This window comes from Fusarium pseudograminearum, chromosome 2 (genome assembly GCF_000303195.2).
Source record: "Fusarium pseudograminearum CS3096 chromosome 2, whole genome shotgun sequence".
In the NCBI taxonomy this organism is placed as follows: Eukaryota; Fungi; Ascomycota; class Sordariomycetes; order Hypocreales; family Nectriaceae; genus Fusarium; species Fusarium pseudograminearum.
In genome coordinates this window covers 8,615,582-8,629,008 of record NC_031952.1, presented here as the reverse complement: position 1 = coordinate 8,629,008, position 13,427 = coordinate 8,615,582, and the positions used below count along the sequence as shown (strand labels likewise).

The window sequence follows — 13,427 nt, the reverse complement described above, 5'->3', positions numbered from 1 at the left end:
TCAGCTTTGTAATTTACAATTGCTATAAGTATTGTCGCCGTAGGGAAATGCTTGAAAGAAAAAGGCGTAAGGATTTCGGTTATATAGTTGCCCTGGAAATGTTGCAGTGGACATAACAGTAATCTAAGATGTTAAGAATGAAGAGAAGGGAGAAAAGAGTCAGAATAAAACAACTCTGCATCTGCAGGTATATATATCACATATCAAGTTTCCACAAAATTGAACACAAATTGAGTTAAACCCTGATCATTGGAGCTCAATGCATCTTGGTATTGGTTCTTTTTACGTCATATCTCAGGCAGTAGTCCTATTCCTAAAGGATTCAATGCGTCTTATCTTGGCAAATTATTATCCGTATACCAACCAGTAACTGTCTCGCTAGCATGACACTAATGTAGAAATAGCTGTACTAATGCAGCCTACCTTGGCAATTTAGTATCTCAGCCACTTAATTTCGCTGTAGGTATAGAGTACGGATACAGAGTACATAGTACAGCCCTGGCGTAGGGGAATAGCAGGGGTAACAGCCTGTTTATTTTGAAGAGCTCCCAGCGGCTATTTCCCAATCCTGTAATAACGTAGCGCTAGGTGAAGCACCCTGCTTACTTAAATAGTACCTAGTCAACGGTATCAGGTCGAGTCTTGTTCCTCCCATATGCTTATTCCCGACCAAAGCGACGAAATGGCACGCCACAAATTAACCCCCGTCCTGATGACAGGTAGTCTACTGTTAGGACTAACGCTCGCTATCGGCCATCATTTATTTTACGATTATTTGAACGATCGAATTGTTCAAAGTCAGAACCAACAAGAGTGGTTTTTACGTATCGGCACTGGAATGGCCTTTCTGGTTAGGACATTACTGTCAGCAGCTATTGGCATTGCATATGTACAAATTATTTGGAAGACGCTCAAGTTTAAATCTGTTACAGTAAATGGTATTTAGTGGCCATCCATATGTTTTAATGTCTCATACTGATCGAATCATACAAGGTATCAACTCGCTTTTTGATGCTTTGCATAATGCCTGGAATTTAACCACTTTGGAATTGTGGACTGCGGCGCCGACCCTTACAGCTGTAGCTCTTGTAGCTTGGTAAGTGGCATATCTCAAGCAAATGCATTTGTTACTAACGTCTAGCAAGGGCTCTTCCACTGATCGCTGTTATCACACCCGCTACTCTAAGCATAGAAATATCCTCGGAACAGAATATCACAGTGATTGATAGTCTCATTCCAAATATCGACTATGACAACAACATTGGCTTCTTTGGTAGCTGGTATCAGAATAACACTGTTTTCCCCTCATCCTTAATATCCAGACTACTCTTACCAGTTGCAACACTTGGTTATATCCTCAACATACCCGCCCCTTTCCCCAACTCGTCATATTCAATCGACTTTTATGGTCCTTCAATCTCTTGCACAATCCCCGAAAATGCTGCATTTATAGACCGTATAAGCCAGACCATCGCTAATTTTTCTCGACCATGGGGGAACGTGACATACGTCGGTTTTGTTCCGACTGCTGCGATATATCCTGATTCTCCTCCCGAGGTCATCACGCGGGAAGACTATGCCATCGAAGGGCTGCGTAGAGCTTTGAACTATACTCTAGTCTACACGGCAATATCTCTTGACCCTACTGATTACGTATCTAATCAAGGATTCTTTGAGCTCAAGCCCGCTTCATTCTATGTTACCACACCAAATAGACCGGGTGGATCAGCAGAGAAGACATTCAAATGCGAGCTCTACAACACATCATACACGGTCAACTTCACATTCGACAACGGTCTGCAAAATATCCGATACAAAACCGAAAGACTGAATGGAGTAACAGCCTTGCTTTCTAACGACTGTCATTCCCAGAGGCAATCTGATGGCTGTAATGCTGTCACAGCTTACTTGTCACTCATGAGTGCCATAGGAGACCTGCTTTTAGGAGCGCGATGGAATTCTCTCGACGGTGTGGGCGCATCACATCGCACGCCCATAGCATCTACTGTCCTTCTCGAGTCTTCGGATATGCATATGATCGATCCCAACGATAGACCGAAGTTTGCCATCAAGAGTATGCCAATGGGTGAAACGCTCGAGGAGCTTTTTACCAATTTAACTATTAGTCTCTTCAGCAACTACATATTTTTGTAAGCACAGAGGCCACAAATCAAACCTAAATTTAACCAGATGTATAGGCAGAACGACACTACAGCATCATATATTCCTGTCACGAGGTTTTCAGCACAGAACGCCTTTTCATATGAACCTCGAAATTTATTTATTGCATATGGTATAGGAATACTATTTTCTTCCATTGTTGTAGTCTATGGACTACTCTGCATTAAGTCGTCGTCGTCATCGTACACAAACTCCTTCTCGACTATTTTGCGGACAACGAGGAATCCAGACCTTGACACTGTTATCTCTGCTGCGGAAACGTCAGGGGCAGAGCCTTTGTCGAAGACCCTTGGAAACGTTCGACTTACATTACGACGACAAGGAGACTGCTTGGAGGGTGGTGGTGATAAAGCTACCTTTTTTGCTGTTGACTCGAGAGGAGACGATGGGAAGAAAGCACGGGAAGCAGCACCGACTGAATCTTTGTTGAAGCAGAACGGACAAAGCCAACATTCAGATACGGATGAGATATCGAGTACGCAGGAGGGTTCAGATGTTAATCTCTATCACAGGAAGGACAATAATGCAAATGTCGCCTCTGATAACTAGGTAGCAGTTGAGGTTAACGTAAATGAGACTGGAAATAAGTGTCTTTCTCTGGGATGATAATCTTGCACAGTGATGGTATCCTTGAGCTTGGGCTTTGACTAAATGGTAGTGCAGTCCCTTCCTGTGGGAAACCTCAGATTTTGCGGATATCAACCCGCCAAACTAGCAGAGCCGTGCACTATACAAAGATTTACGCTTCCCCGGATTTTAATATCACTATCAAAGCATGACTGCGCATTTAGATTATGAAAGGTGACACTAAACCAGACATTGTTGGGTCGTATATCTCATCATCTTCAATCTTGGCGTTGCAGTGGCCTCAAGTTCTACATCCGAAATGCATAACTGCGGGCGCAAACTATGGAAGTTCGCCGCTTTCAAAGTGTTTGTAGATGCGCCGCCTCTTTGTTAGTGTGGTTTTGTATGGGATGTCGATTGGTAACTATCTCATGCCAAGCCACAAAGCCCGACACTATGTTGACGGGCATGATTAGTAGACTTTGCAATGAGGGGAAACCTAGACTGGTTGTAGCTAAAATCCTATAGCTGAGATTGGAGCTGTACCCCGAAATAAAATAAAGAATCAACGTGGACCGTTGAAGAGATAAAGTCTTATGAACTATTATGTTCAACTACTTTGGAGAAATAGAAAAACAAAAAGCGCGAGGTTATAATATCTCAAGACAAATAACTGATCAGTGACTCATCAACGGAAACACATAACCGAAACCACAATTCTAGATCATATGGCAACATGTCACTGCATCAGAATGGATGAACCTTCTCCACGGCGAAAGGTCCAGGTACGCGGGGCAGCCTTCTCTAAACGCCGATCCTCCGACGTTATCTCCACAGCCCACTCGGAACAAGGTTGACCATTTGCTGGAACTCTACTGGCACCAGCGAGATTTAAGCTTATTTTGGTGGATGGTCCGGGGTAGCTTGGGAACAACAAGGGATATCAATATCCACAGCTTTACAGTATAAGCTAGGGTTGCAGAGATGCAATAGTGTTACGTTGTAAGGATGACATTCCGTTTTCTTCCGTGTTAACGAGGATGTCAAGCAGCTGCAGCATGGGAGGATATACAAAAGAGAGATGTTCTTTAGCCTGACAGCCTGGTTAGCTGCAAGATGAATGAGGCCTCTCGAGCAAACGACAGTCAAGATCAGCATTCAACGTTGCATCGTTTAAAACCGAGGGATTTACTCTTACCCCATTCCTGGCTTCTAAATGGAGGATCTATATCCAGTACACATCAAGAAACAGAAGACTCGTTAAAATAACATAATAATTAAGGTTAGTCTCTTCCCAGGGTGGCATTGACAATAAGCAATCGACTGATTCATGCGGGGGCACAAGGATGCTTCGGCGCATAGATTTGCTCGCCGACCCCGAGTCGTGTGACCAATGACGGGGATTGAATGACTGATGAATTTACCTCTAAAGCTTGTTCGGCAGCTAAACTTTACAAGGCGGGCCGGAGTGTGTAATCGTAGATCGTAAAGAGCCTCTGGAGAATTGGCATTTGGACCCTGATGCTTGAGTGTACTTGGCGGTGCATAGAAGACTTAATATGAGGATTTTGACGAGATGTGTACATTTGGGTATGGCCTTTATTCTGTACGGCTACGAAAGATATCCCGGTGGTTGGAGCTGTGCCTTGGACGTCATCAACTATTGCAATGGCAACGCCCGCATCATCACGAACCATCATCCTCACCACGGAAAAGCACAACCTTCTCAAGAGAACATCCCAACTTCCCCTCACCTTTATCGTCTTGGCATTCCCCACAGCAGACACACTCATGATCAGAACAAGTTCAAAGCTCTCACTGTAACATTGACTAGCTCCAACACGACCCTGCTTACCCTCGTTTCTCGTTACCCCACGGGGAAGCCCCCAGTGGAGGCACAACGGTTTGCGACGATCTTGACCACTCAAAGGTTGTTTCTTACATTTTTACTTTCTCGGATAGAAAAGCGATGACAGTACTTGCTCGTGAAAGAAATGCTTAAAAGGCCTCGTATCCCCCACTCATGAGGACAACAGTTACAGACACTTGCACGTCTCGTATCTTGCGTTACTCTACTTGTCTCTTAGACATCTCTCAACAAAGCTTTTGCTACTACTTCTTTACTCGTTTCTAATCGAATGGGCTGGAATACTCATGCGTCGGGCACCAATGATCCGCCTGAGGTGCGGAACTGGCGAATCCACCTGATTGCCACGGTGGCTTCCATGTCCGCCCTCGCCAGTGAGTTACAAGTCTAAAGGATGTGACACAGACTTGATGCTAACTTGCACAGTTGGATATGACACTTCTGTTATTGGAGGTACCATGGCATTGACCTCTTTCATGAGGGACTTTGGCCTTGACCTCGTCGAAAAGACACAGCGCGACACCATCCAGGGAAACATTGTATCCACCTTTCAGGTACACTCTCCAGTAATCCATTACCAAGTCGTCCAAGTCTAACAAACTCTCAGGCTGGCTGTTTCTTCGGTGCCCTGTGCACATTCCCCATTGCTGAGAAATGGGGTCGCAGGAAGACCATCATGGCAGCAGCCTGTATCTTCCTCCTCGGCGGCGCTCTCATGACCGCCGCCAACGGTAATCTCAACATGATCTACGCCGGCCGTGCCGTAGCAGGCCTCGGCCTCGGCGCTTCCTCCCTCACTGTCCCCGTCTACATCAGCGAAACAGCCCCTCCGTCCATCCGTGGTCGTCCGATTGGTATTTTCGAAATCGCCTCCCAGGGCGGTGGTATGCTGGGCTTTTGGATCAACTACGCTACCGACCGCACCATCGATGTCAATACCAAGACGCAGTGGATTGTCCCGCTGGGTCTTCAGCTATTGCCCGGTGCTGGTCTTGCGTTGGGTATGCTGTGGTGTCCCGAATCGCCGCGTTGGTTGGCGAGAGGCGACCGCTTTGAGGAAGCTGAGAAGATCCTCGCGCAGATCCGTGGAATGACACCTGAGCATGAGTATATCCGTCGAGAGATGGGTGATATTCGCGCGCAGGTTGAAGAGCGCAGTACCAACAAGATGAGCAAGAAACAGATGTTTATGAAGCTTTTCCAGAAGGGTGTGCGCAACCGTATGGGAATTGGTATGGCACTCATGTTTTTGCAGAGTTTCACTGGTGTCAACATTATCACCTACTACGCTCCTCGCATTTTTGAGAGTCTTGGTATTCCTGGTACTTCTCTCAAGCTCTTCTCCACTGGTTTCTACGGTATCTCCAAGACACTTGGTATGGTCATGTTTACCTTTTGGGTTGTTGAAAAGGTCGGTCGTCGCAAGGGTCTCATCTGGGGCGCTGCGCTTGGATGTATTCCCATGTTGTACATTGGTGGTTATGTCATGAAGGCTGATCCTGCTGCTGCTGCCGCGGCTGGTGTCGTCAACCGTGACGGATGGGGATACTTGGCGATTGTCTGTGTGTACATCAACGCCATCATCATTTGCGCGACATGGCAGGGTATCACCTGGACGTATGCTTCCGAGATCTTTCCTCTCGACATCCGTATGCTGTGTGTCGCCATTACAACGGCTGATACATGGTTGGGTTCATTCATCATTGCGCGATCGACGCCTTATATGATTTCTGACCTTGGTTACGGAGCTTACTTCTTCTTTGGCTCGATTCTTGTCTTGATGGGTATCTGGTCACTGTTTTTCGTGCCCGAGACAAAGGGTAAGTTCTACAAATGCTTCCAGAATTGTTCCATGCTGACTCATTTCCCTTAGGTATCACTCTCGAAGACATGGACGCGCTATTCGCCAAGCCCGTGTACAAGACAGTCTGGGCGCAAATGCGAGGCAAACCGGTCCTGGAAGGAAACGCGGCCAATCGATCCGACTCGCCGTTCGACGAGGACGACGAAAAGGCCCGCGAGCTGAGGATACCTTAGCTGGCTCCCGACCAGGGTTCTTTTGCAGCTGTACCCTTAGATAACGAAATGCGAAACTAACACGTTATCGGCTGCAGCCACCTGCGTGTCTCCTATCCGTGCTGTGTGACTGGTGACAGTAATTTGACGGTGGTGGTGCTGTGCCTCGTTCCAGAAGGGCTCTAGCTTAACCGAGGCAAGCCAAGAATTAAGTGATGACAGCAGGGTCATGGCCATGTCTTTGATCCGAAGAGACCATCTTTATTTTGACGGCGACTGTGAAAAAGTGCTGCAAATAACCTCAGTCTGCCAGTCACTGTGATCCAACATGTTGCCACGTTTCCCCAGGTCGAGTTTACCCCGCAAACAGGTTCCCCAGACTCGTCGTGTCGGTTTCTATCCCTATTCAGATTATTCTTAGTCACGGCAAAAACAAGGTCGTTTGTGGCTGCTGGCGGCACAAAAGATCCTCGCACTTCAAGCCAACCGTCAGAGCGTGAGTGCGTGCGGCCGACAGCCAAGACATGCGCCAAGAAGAGAAGGATTAATTGGGAGTCATCTTATTGGGTCAGATGGGAGTAAGCGGTTGAAGATAACCTCGGACCATTCCCCATGTGGTACTCGATGTATCATGTCGGATATTGTCCTTTTCGAACTGTATCATTGCCAAGATCAGCGGTTGTCTTGGCGTTGGATGGTTGGGAACTTGGGGAGTTGGCCAAGAGATAAGAACAAGCGAGTCTTTTTTGTCTTGCTTGTGAGGGGGCAAATGATTGAACCAAATAAAAATTGGAGGCGAATGGAATGAATAATGTTTTGTTTTGATTCGAGATGTCTAATTGTCGATATTTGAATGCGCCGACAGGTGGGACTTGTTCAGTGGATTTACAGTGAGTGCAGCGCTATAAACGCCCGTTCTGCCACCTACCCTATTGGGTGTGCACCATTTTAATTAACCATCCATCGGTAACGCCAGTGAAACGGCTCCTGTGCACCGTCATTTCAATATCTTAAATAATAAATTCCACTTCCGACCCGCAATCCCCAGGTTTAGAGAGATACTTTATCTTGAGGTTTATTAACGTTTGCGGTTATCTGAGATGGAGGTGGAGATGGTGATGGGGCAGTCAAGATAAACAGACCATGTCATGCTATCGAGGCGACTTCAGATACCACGGCCAAGTATATCAGCAAATTAACCAAGACCAAAAAAACGAATAAAGAGGCGTTTCACACGCAAGGACAGTTCCTCTTATGCGCCAAGTGTAATATTAATAAATCTCCTTCCCTTTCCAGAGACTCAACATCAGCTCTTGGCAGACCCTACAGTACACACTCACCGTAGCATAGCCTCCCAAGACGCCGGGTTTTGACAGCTTGATTGCCAAGCTAGGGGGCCAATCTTGGAGACAACTCTCGGGGTAGTTTAGCCAAGGACCCAAATGTAACATGGCAATTACGCATTTAGTTGGTGTTGAGCCGAGAGTGAGCGCTTGCCATCGGTTGTTTTCTACTGCAATAACTGTTCAAGCCCCAGACGTCACTGTCTGTCCCAAGATCAACATAAGCTCGTGATAGCGTTTTAAGCTTGTTGTTTTAGCTCAGTCACTAACCCCCGCTAATCCTTTGTCTCTCCTGTACTGTATCCGTACCTAACCCATCGCATGCTTATTGCACGGTAGACATGACATGGGGGGGCGCCAAGACGGAGGGCCATCCGCGCATCCTCCAACCGAAAACGATCGATCTTTTGCACCTTCCATTCATGGTATCATGTCCGTTGGAGCAGGCGAGACAAAGTTGTACTGTAGGGAAAGGAATCGAGGAATGCATCACGCGTTGCCAGATCAAGGGGATCCGCTGCCAAGTGCGGGGAGCAAACCAATCACTAAAGCCGAAGGCCAATGCGCTGGATGACAGTGAATAAAGCTGGGGAATTAATTTAACGGGTGACCGGTTAAGATTAGGCGAGGCAGCTGGTATTGAGCACGGGCCAGGCGTCGTTCCTGCCTGTTGTTTATTTCACGATTCAACAGTGAAGTCAATGAAGAAGGAGGGAGACTCAATATGCCTTTATGTGCAATTTAATAATAGATAATAAATAAATAATAATGCGTACATCTTCATCCCTGTATTACCAAGGCTTGTCTACAACTCCCAACTGCCAAATATACTCATCTACCCTTCATCTAGAACTACTTGGCAGCTTCCTTCTACCACTCTTGGCCACCACTTCAGAGGCGTCCCGATGCAACTGATGCTTATCGCGTCTTGGCAAACAAAGAGACGAGTAGACGAGACAAGCCCAAGCCCAACGCTCTTTCCCTTTCCTGCCCACACCCTCTGTAGGTAGTTAATTCCCATCTCCTGCCTTTTTTGCCATCGCGCCAACTGTATTCTGTACTGTACCACACAGAGAGGGGGACCTTGTCTCCTTCCCCGAGACAACATAAAAACTGTCCCACGTCCCACGCTTCATTCACCCGCTGGCTCTCTCCCCTTGTCAGGTCGCAATTCTTCAATCTTTTCCCTTTCCCAATACAAAGGGTCCAACTCTTCTCTTCTGATCTGCCTTTTTGATCTTTGCTCCAGAGAGATCAATCACCACCACCATGACGTCCAAGGAGGAAAAGGTCGACATCGGCACTCACACGCCGCCGTCGCACGATGTCGCGCCCGGACACCAAAAGGATGTCTTCACTGGCGACGTCGAGGGTGTCCGCGACGACTTCCGTGAGGATGACTTTATGACTCGCAACGGTCTCAACCTCAGGTCCTTCCAGCGCCGTACGTTCTCCCCTGCCTCCCGCTAGCTTCAATCGCAACGCGCCTAACATTTACCCTCTACAGGTGACTACGGTACCGGTGCCGTCGAACTCGATCGCTCCATGAAGAAGCGCCATCTCCACATGATTGCCATTGGAGGTTCCATCGGTGCTGGTTTCTTTGTCGGTTCCGGTGGTGCCTTCACCAAGGGTGGCCCCGGCGCTGTCCTCATCTGCTTCTTGATCGCTGGTGTCATGATCTTCAACGTCGTCCACGCTCTTGGTGAACTTGCTGTCATGTACCCCGTCTCTGGTGGTTTCTATACCTACTCTACTCGCTTCATTGATCCTTCCTGGGGTTTCGCCATGGGATGGAACTACGTACGTGCCTCTCTCTTGTCGCATTTGCCAAGCGCACAATACTAACTGTCGCAGGTCTTTCAATGGGTCATCGTCTTACCACTCGAGTTAACCGTCGCCTCATTCACCGTGCAATACTGGAATCCAAACATCAATGAAGGTGTTTGGATCACCGTCTTCTGGCTTTTCATCATCTTTATCAACATCTTTGGTACACTGGGTTACGCTGAGGAGGAGTTTTGGAGCTCTTGCTTCAAGCTCGCTGCCATCATCATCTTTATGATTGTCGCCATTATCCTTATCTGCGGTGGTGGTCCCGCTCGTGGTGACTTCAGCACCTACCAGGGTGCCAAGCTCTGGTATGATCCTGGCGCCTTCCAGAACGGTAGCCGTGGTTTTTGCGCCGTCTTTGTCACTGCTGCCTTCTCTTTCGCTGGTACCGAGCTTGTTGGTCTTGCTGCCGCTGAGTCTCGCAACCCCGCCAAGGCCCTTCCCGGTGCTATCAAGCAGGTCTTCTGGCGAATCACCCTGTAAGCATACATCTCACCATCATGTTATTGTGCTCAGTGTACTAATATCTTACAGCTTCTACATCGTTGGTCTCACCCTCGTCGGCATGCTCGTCAGCTCCACCGATGACCGTCTCCTCAACAGTGCCAACCCTTACAAGGATGGTGTCTCCCCCTTTGTCCTGGCTGCTCTTGATGCTGGCCTCAACGGTTACGACGACTTCATGAACTTGGTCATCTGTGTTTCAGTCATCTCCATCGGTGTCTCTTGTGTCTACGGTGGTTCCCGTACTCTTACTGCCCTTGCTGAGCAGGACTACGCCCCCAAGTGCTTCACCTACATTGATCGCTCCGGACGTCCGCTCATGTCTGTCGTTTTCAATCTGGCCTGGGGTGCTCTGGCATACATCGTCCTGGCCTCTTCCGGTGGTCTTGTCTTTGATTGGCTCCTTGCCGTCTCTGCTCTTGCAGCTCTCTTCACCTGGGGCTCCATCTGTGCTGTAAGTTTAATTGCGTCTATCGTCTGTTTGTAACAGAAACTAACTTTCGCCCAGTGCCACATCCGTTTCCGCTCTGCTTGGAAGCGTCAAGGCCGTACCCTCGACCAGATTCCCTTCCACGCTGCTGGTGGTGTTTACGGCTCTTGGTTGGGTCTTATCCTCTGCTTCGTCATTCTCGGCTGCCAGCTCTACGTCGCCGTCTGCCCTCCCTTCAAGGAGGGTTACGGTAACGCAGAGGATTTCTTCATGGCTTGTCTCGCCATCCCTGTCGTACTTGTCTTCTGGATCATCGGCTATGTCTGGAAGCGCCCTCAGTGGCTCACCATTGACAAGATCGACCTCGACACTGGTCTCCGTGAGCATGACTGGGATGAGATCAATGCTTACCGCGCCAAGGTTGCTACATGGCCTGCTTGGCGTAGGGCCCTCAACAAGTTCATGTAAGGAGAGTAAAGGCTTTCATTTATGAACTTTGTCACAATATACCATCGCTATTGTACTTGATTACTCTCTTGAGGATTGCTACTTTATACCCCGTTAATATACTGGTTGATCTTCTATATATCATCTGTCCGAATTGAACCTTTACGTGATTAATAACAAAAATATGCCCTCGTTCTTCCGATTCGTTTTCTCATAATCGTTGGTTCATGTTATTTTGCGTTATGTCGCTTGTTGTAATTGCAATTGCCTTTAATGTAACCATTATTGGTATTTAAACTCTATATGATGACTATCAAACGAATGGGAGAATTACATAACTAGCATTCTCACCACCCAAGTGAACATTATGCGTTCCCTTGTTGTCATTATGCTCCAAGCTCCCAAAATTGCTTACTCCCAAGTTTCGACCGCAAACAATAGCTCGAATTGACTCGCCTGCCTCATACTCGATACCCATTGCCCAGATACCAATGTCTAACCTGACAACATCGCCAGGAGTGATCTTCTCTTCCTTTTCGTGAGGGTGGAAAGGCCATTGTGGGTGCATGCTCTTGCTATCGTCAATCTCACGGTGGGATGCTCGGAGAACACCCATTGGGCCACGGTAAATCACAACCTCAATCTTCTCCTTATCGTCCATCTCTTCAAATGACTGCTTGGGGATACCCTTCCAGGGGATGTTGAGGTTAAGCATAACTTCTCCGTTGGCATCTAGCTTCTCGAGCAGGACATAAACGTCCATGTCATTGTAGTCGGGACAAGACATGTATACCACAGCTTTAGGCATACCGACCAATCTTGTTGTCTTGTCGAAACGGTGTGTGAAACTGACTCTATCATCGGTTTCAGACTTGTACCCGAGAGATGATGAATCGGTGGGCTTGTCAAGAGAAAGAGACCCTTCTTTTGTAAAGAAGAGCTTCTTGTAGTCTGTTCTTGGGATGGGAAAGTCCTCCTCGACGATATTCTCATATGATTGAGGTTCCTTTTTTCCGAATCTCAACACAGCCATGCGTACTTGCGGCGTGCTATCCCAACCGTTCTTCTTTCCCTTGAGGAAATAGTCAAAGAAGTCTAGTAACTCTGGGTTGGCTTGTTCGTTGCCCCAGATATCATACCACTCCTGCCAAGGGTGCCATCGAAGCCACTTGTGGGGTGTATCAACTTCAAGATAACCTCGAATGGCGCCCATACCGTGCATGGTGTTTGTCCATGTTCCAGTGATGTAAGTTGGAATATTGATTTTCTTCATGTCTGGGCGCTTATCGTTCCACCAGTCGTTGGCGAGAGGATGCTTCTTGAACATTTCTCGGAAACTCTCAATTCCCTTGTGGCCTTGGAGCATGTACTTGACGATAAGCTTGTCAAAGAGATCACCGGCGTAGATACCACCGCGGGCAAATTGCTCACGGTACAAATCGCCACAGCCTTCCCAGGGAGCAATGGCCTTTAGACTAGGGGGTCGTAGGGCGGCGATGAACCATTGGATGATGGCGAGATGTGAGTTACCAGCTAATCCGACGGAGCCGTTGCACCACGGTAGCTTGGCTATGCTTTCAATGCTATCATAACCATCTTCGGCTTCTTGAGTTCCCATGATGGCCATTACACCTTCGCTATCGCCTGACCCGCGAGAGTCAATGTTGACAATGGCATAACCACGAGGAACCCAATCATTGGGATCAGGTGCCTCGAACTTCTCAAGACCAGATAGTGTCTTGGGAGGAATTCCCAGATTCCAAGGTACCATGAGACTCAGTGACATGAGACCGTTGAACTTTTTTCCAAAAGGCGACCAGCAGATAATCGCAGGCACAGGCTCATCACTCTGTGGTGGTCGATAGATATCGGCATATAGCGTAACACCATCTCTCATCTTGAAAGCAACATCGTGCTCGGCGAGGATATCGCAGTTCAGAGGCTTTGCATCGGGATGGTCGAATTTCCAGCCTTTTGGAAGAGTTTCTGAGTGTGGGTTGAGGCCGACATAACCGCCTTGACCAATCTTTGGTGGGTTGATGTGTTCGATTGGGACTTCGAAGGGGAGAGGAGGGAGAGGCATGATGTTTATGTGTTTGATATGACGAGGATGTTATTGGTGAAGTGTTGTTGTATTCAGAATACCTAAGTGTATTATAGCATGGTATATAGTCCTTCTGAAGCTTCGAGATAGTCTGTATATGGGATGCCGAGGTCGTGAACCGGTGGCCCATCGGCC

The 13,427-nt window shown here is 47.8% G+C and overlaps 4 protein-coding genes across 4 annotated transcripts, besides 1 other annotated feature; 3 read left to right on the top strand and 1 right to left on the bottom strand.

Annotated features, from left to right (window-relative positions):
- Positions 1-682: 682 nt before the first annotated feature.
- FPSE_08110 (uncharacterized protein) lies at positions 683-2,730 on the top strand (the record flags this gene model as incomplete). Its single annotated transcript, XM_009261228.1, has 5 exons — positions 683-938; positions 994-1,096; positions 1,146-2,150; positions 2,199-2,293; positions 2,327-2,730. The coding sequence occupies 5 exons, from the start codon at positions 683-685 to the stop codon at positions 2,728-2,730; spliced, it is 1,863 nt and encodes a 620-aa protein (XP_009259503.1).
- Positions 2,731-4,886: 2,156 nt separating this feature from the next.
- FPSE_08109 (uncharacterized protein) lies at positions 4,887-6,652 on the top strand (the record flags this gene model as incomplete). Its single annotated transcript, XM_009261227.1, has 4 exons — positions 4,887-4,989; positions 5,042-5,169; positions 5,223-6,435; positions 6,489-6,652. 4 exons carry the CDS (start codon positions 4,887-4,889, stop codon positions 6,650-6,652), a joined length of 1,608 nt encoding a protein of 535 aa, XP_009259502.1.
- Positions 6,653-8,712: 2,060 nt separating this feature from the next.
- Positions 8,713-8,744: a repeat region.
- Positions 8,745-9,243: 499 nt separating this feature from the next.
- Positions 9,244-11,209, top strand: FPSE_08108 (uncharacterized protein; the record flags this gene model as incomplete). The annotated part of the gene is made up of 5 exons (XM_009261226.1): positions 9,244-9,418; positions 9,482-9,777; positions 9,832-10,286; positions 10,342-10,765; positions 10,820-11,209. The coding sequence occupies 5 exons, from the start codon at positions 9,244-9,246 to the stop codon at positions 11,207-11,209; spliced, it is 1,740 nt and encodes a 579-aa protein (XP_009259501.1).
- A 292-nt stretch (positions 11,210-11,501) lies between these two features.
- Positions 11,502-13,271, bottom strand: FPSE_08107 (uncharacterized protein; the record flags this gene model as incomplete). Its single annotated transcript, XM_009261225.1, has 1 exon — positions 11,502-13,271. The coding sequence occupies one exon, from the start codon at positions 13,269-13,271 to the stop codon at positions 11,502-11,504; it is 1,770 nt and encodes a 589-aa protein (XP_009259500.1).
- Between the last annotated feature and the right edge of the window lie 156 nt (positions 13,272-13,427).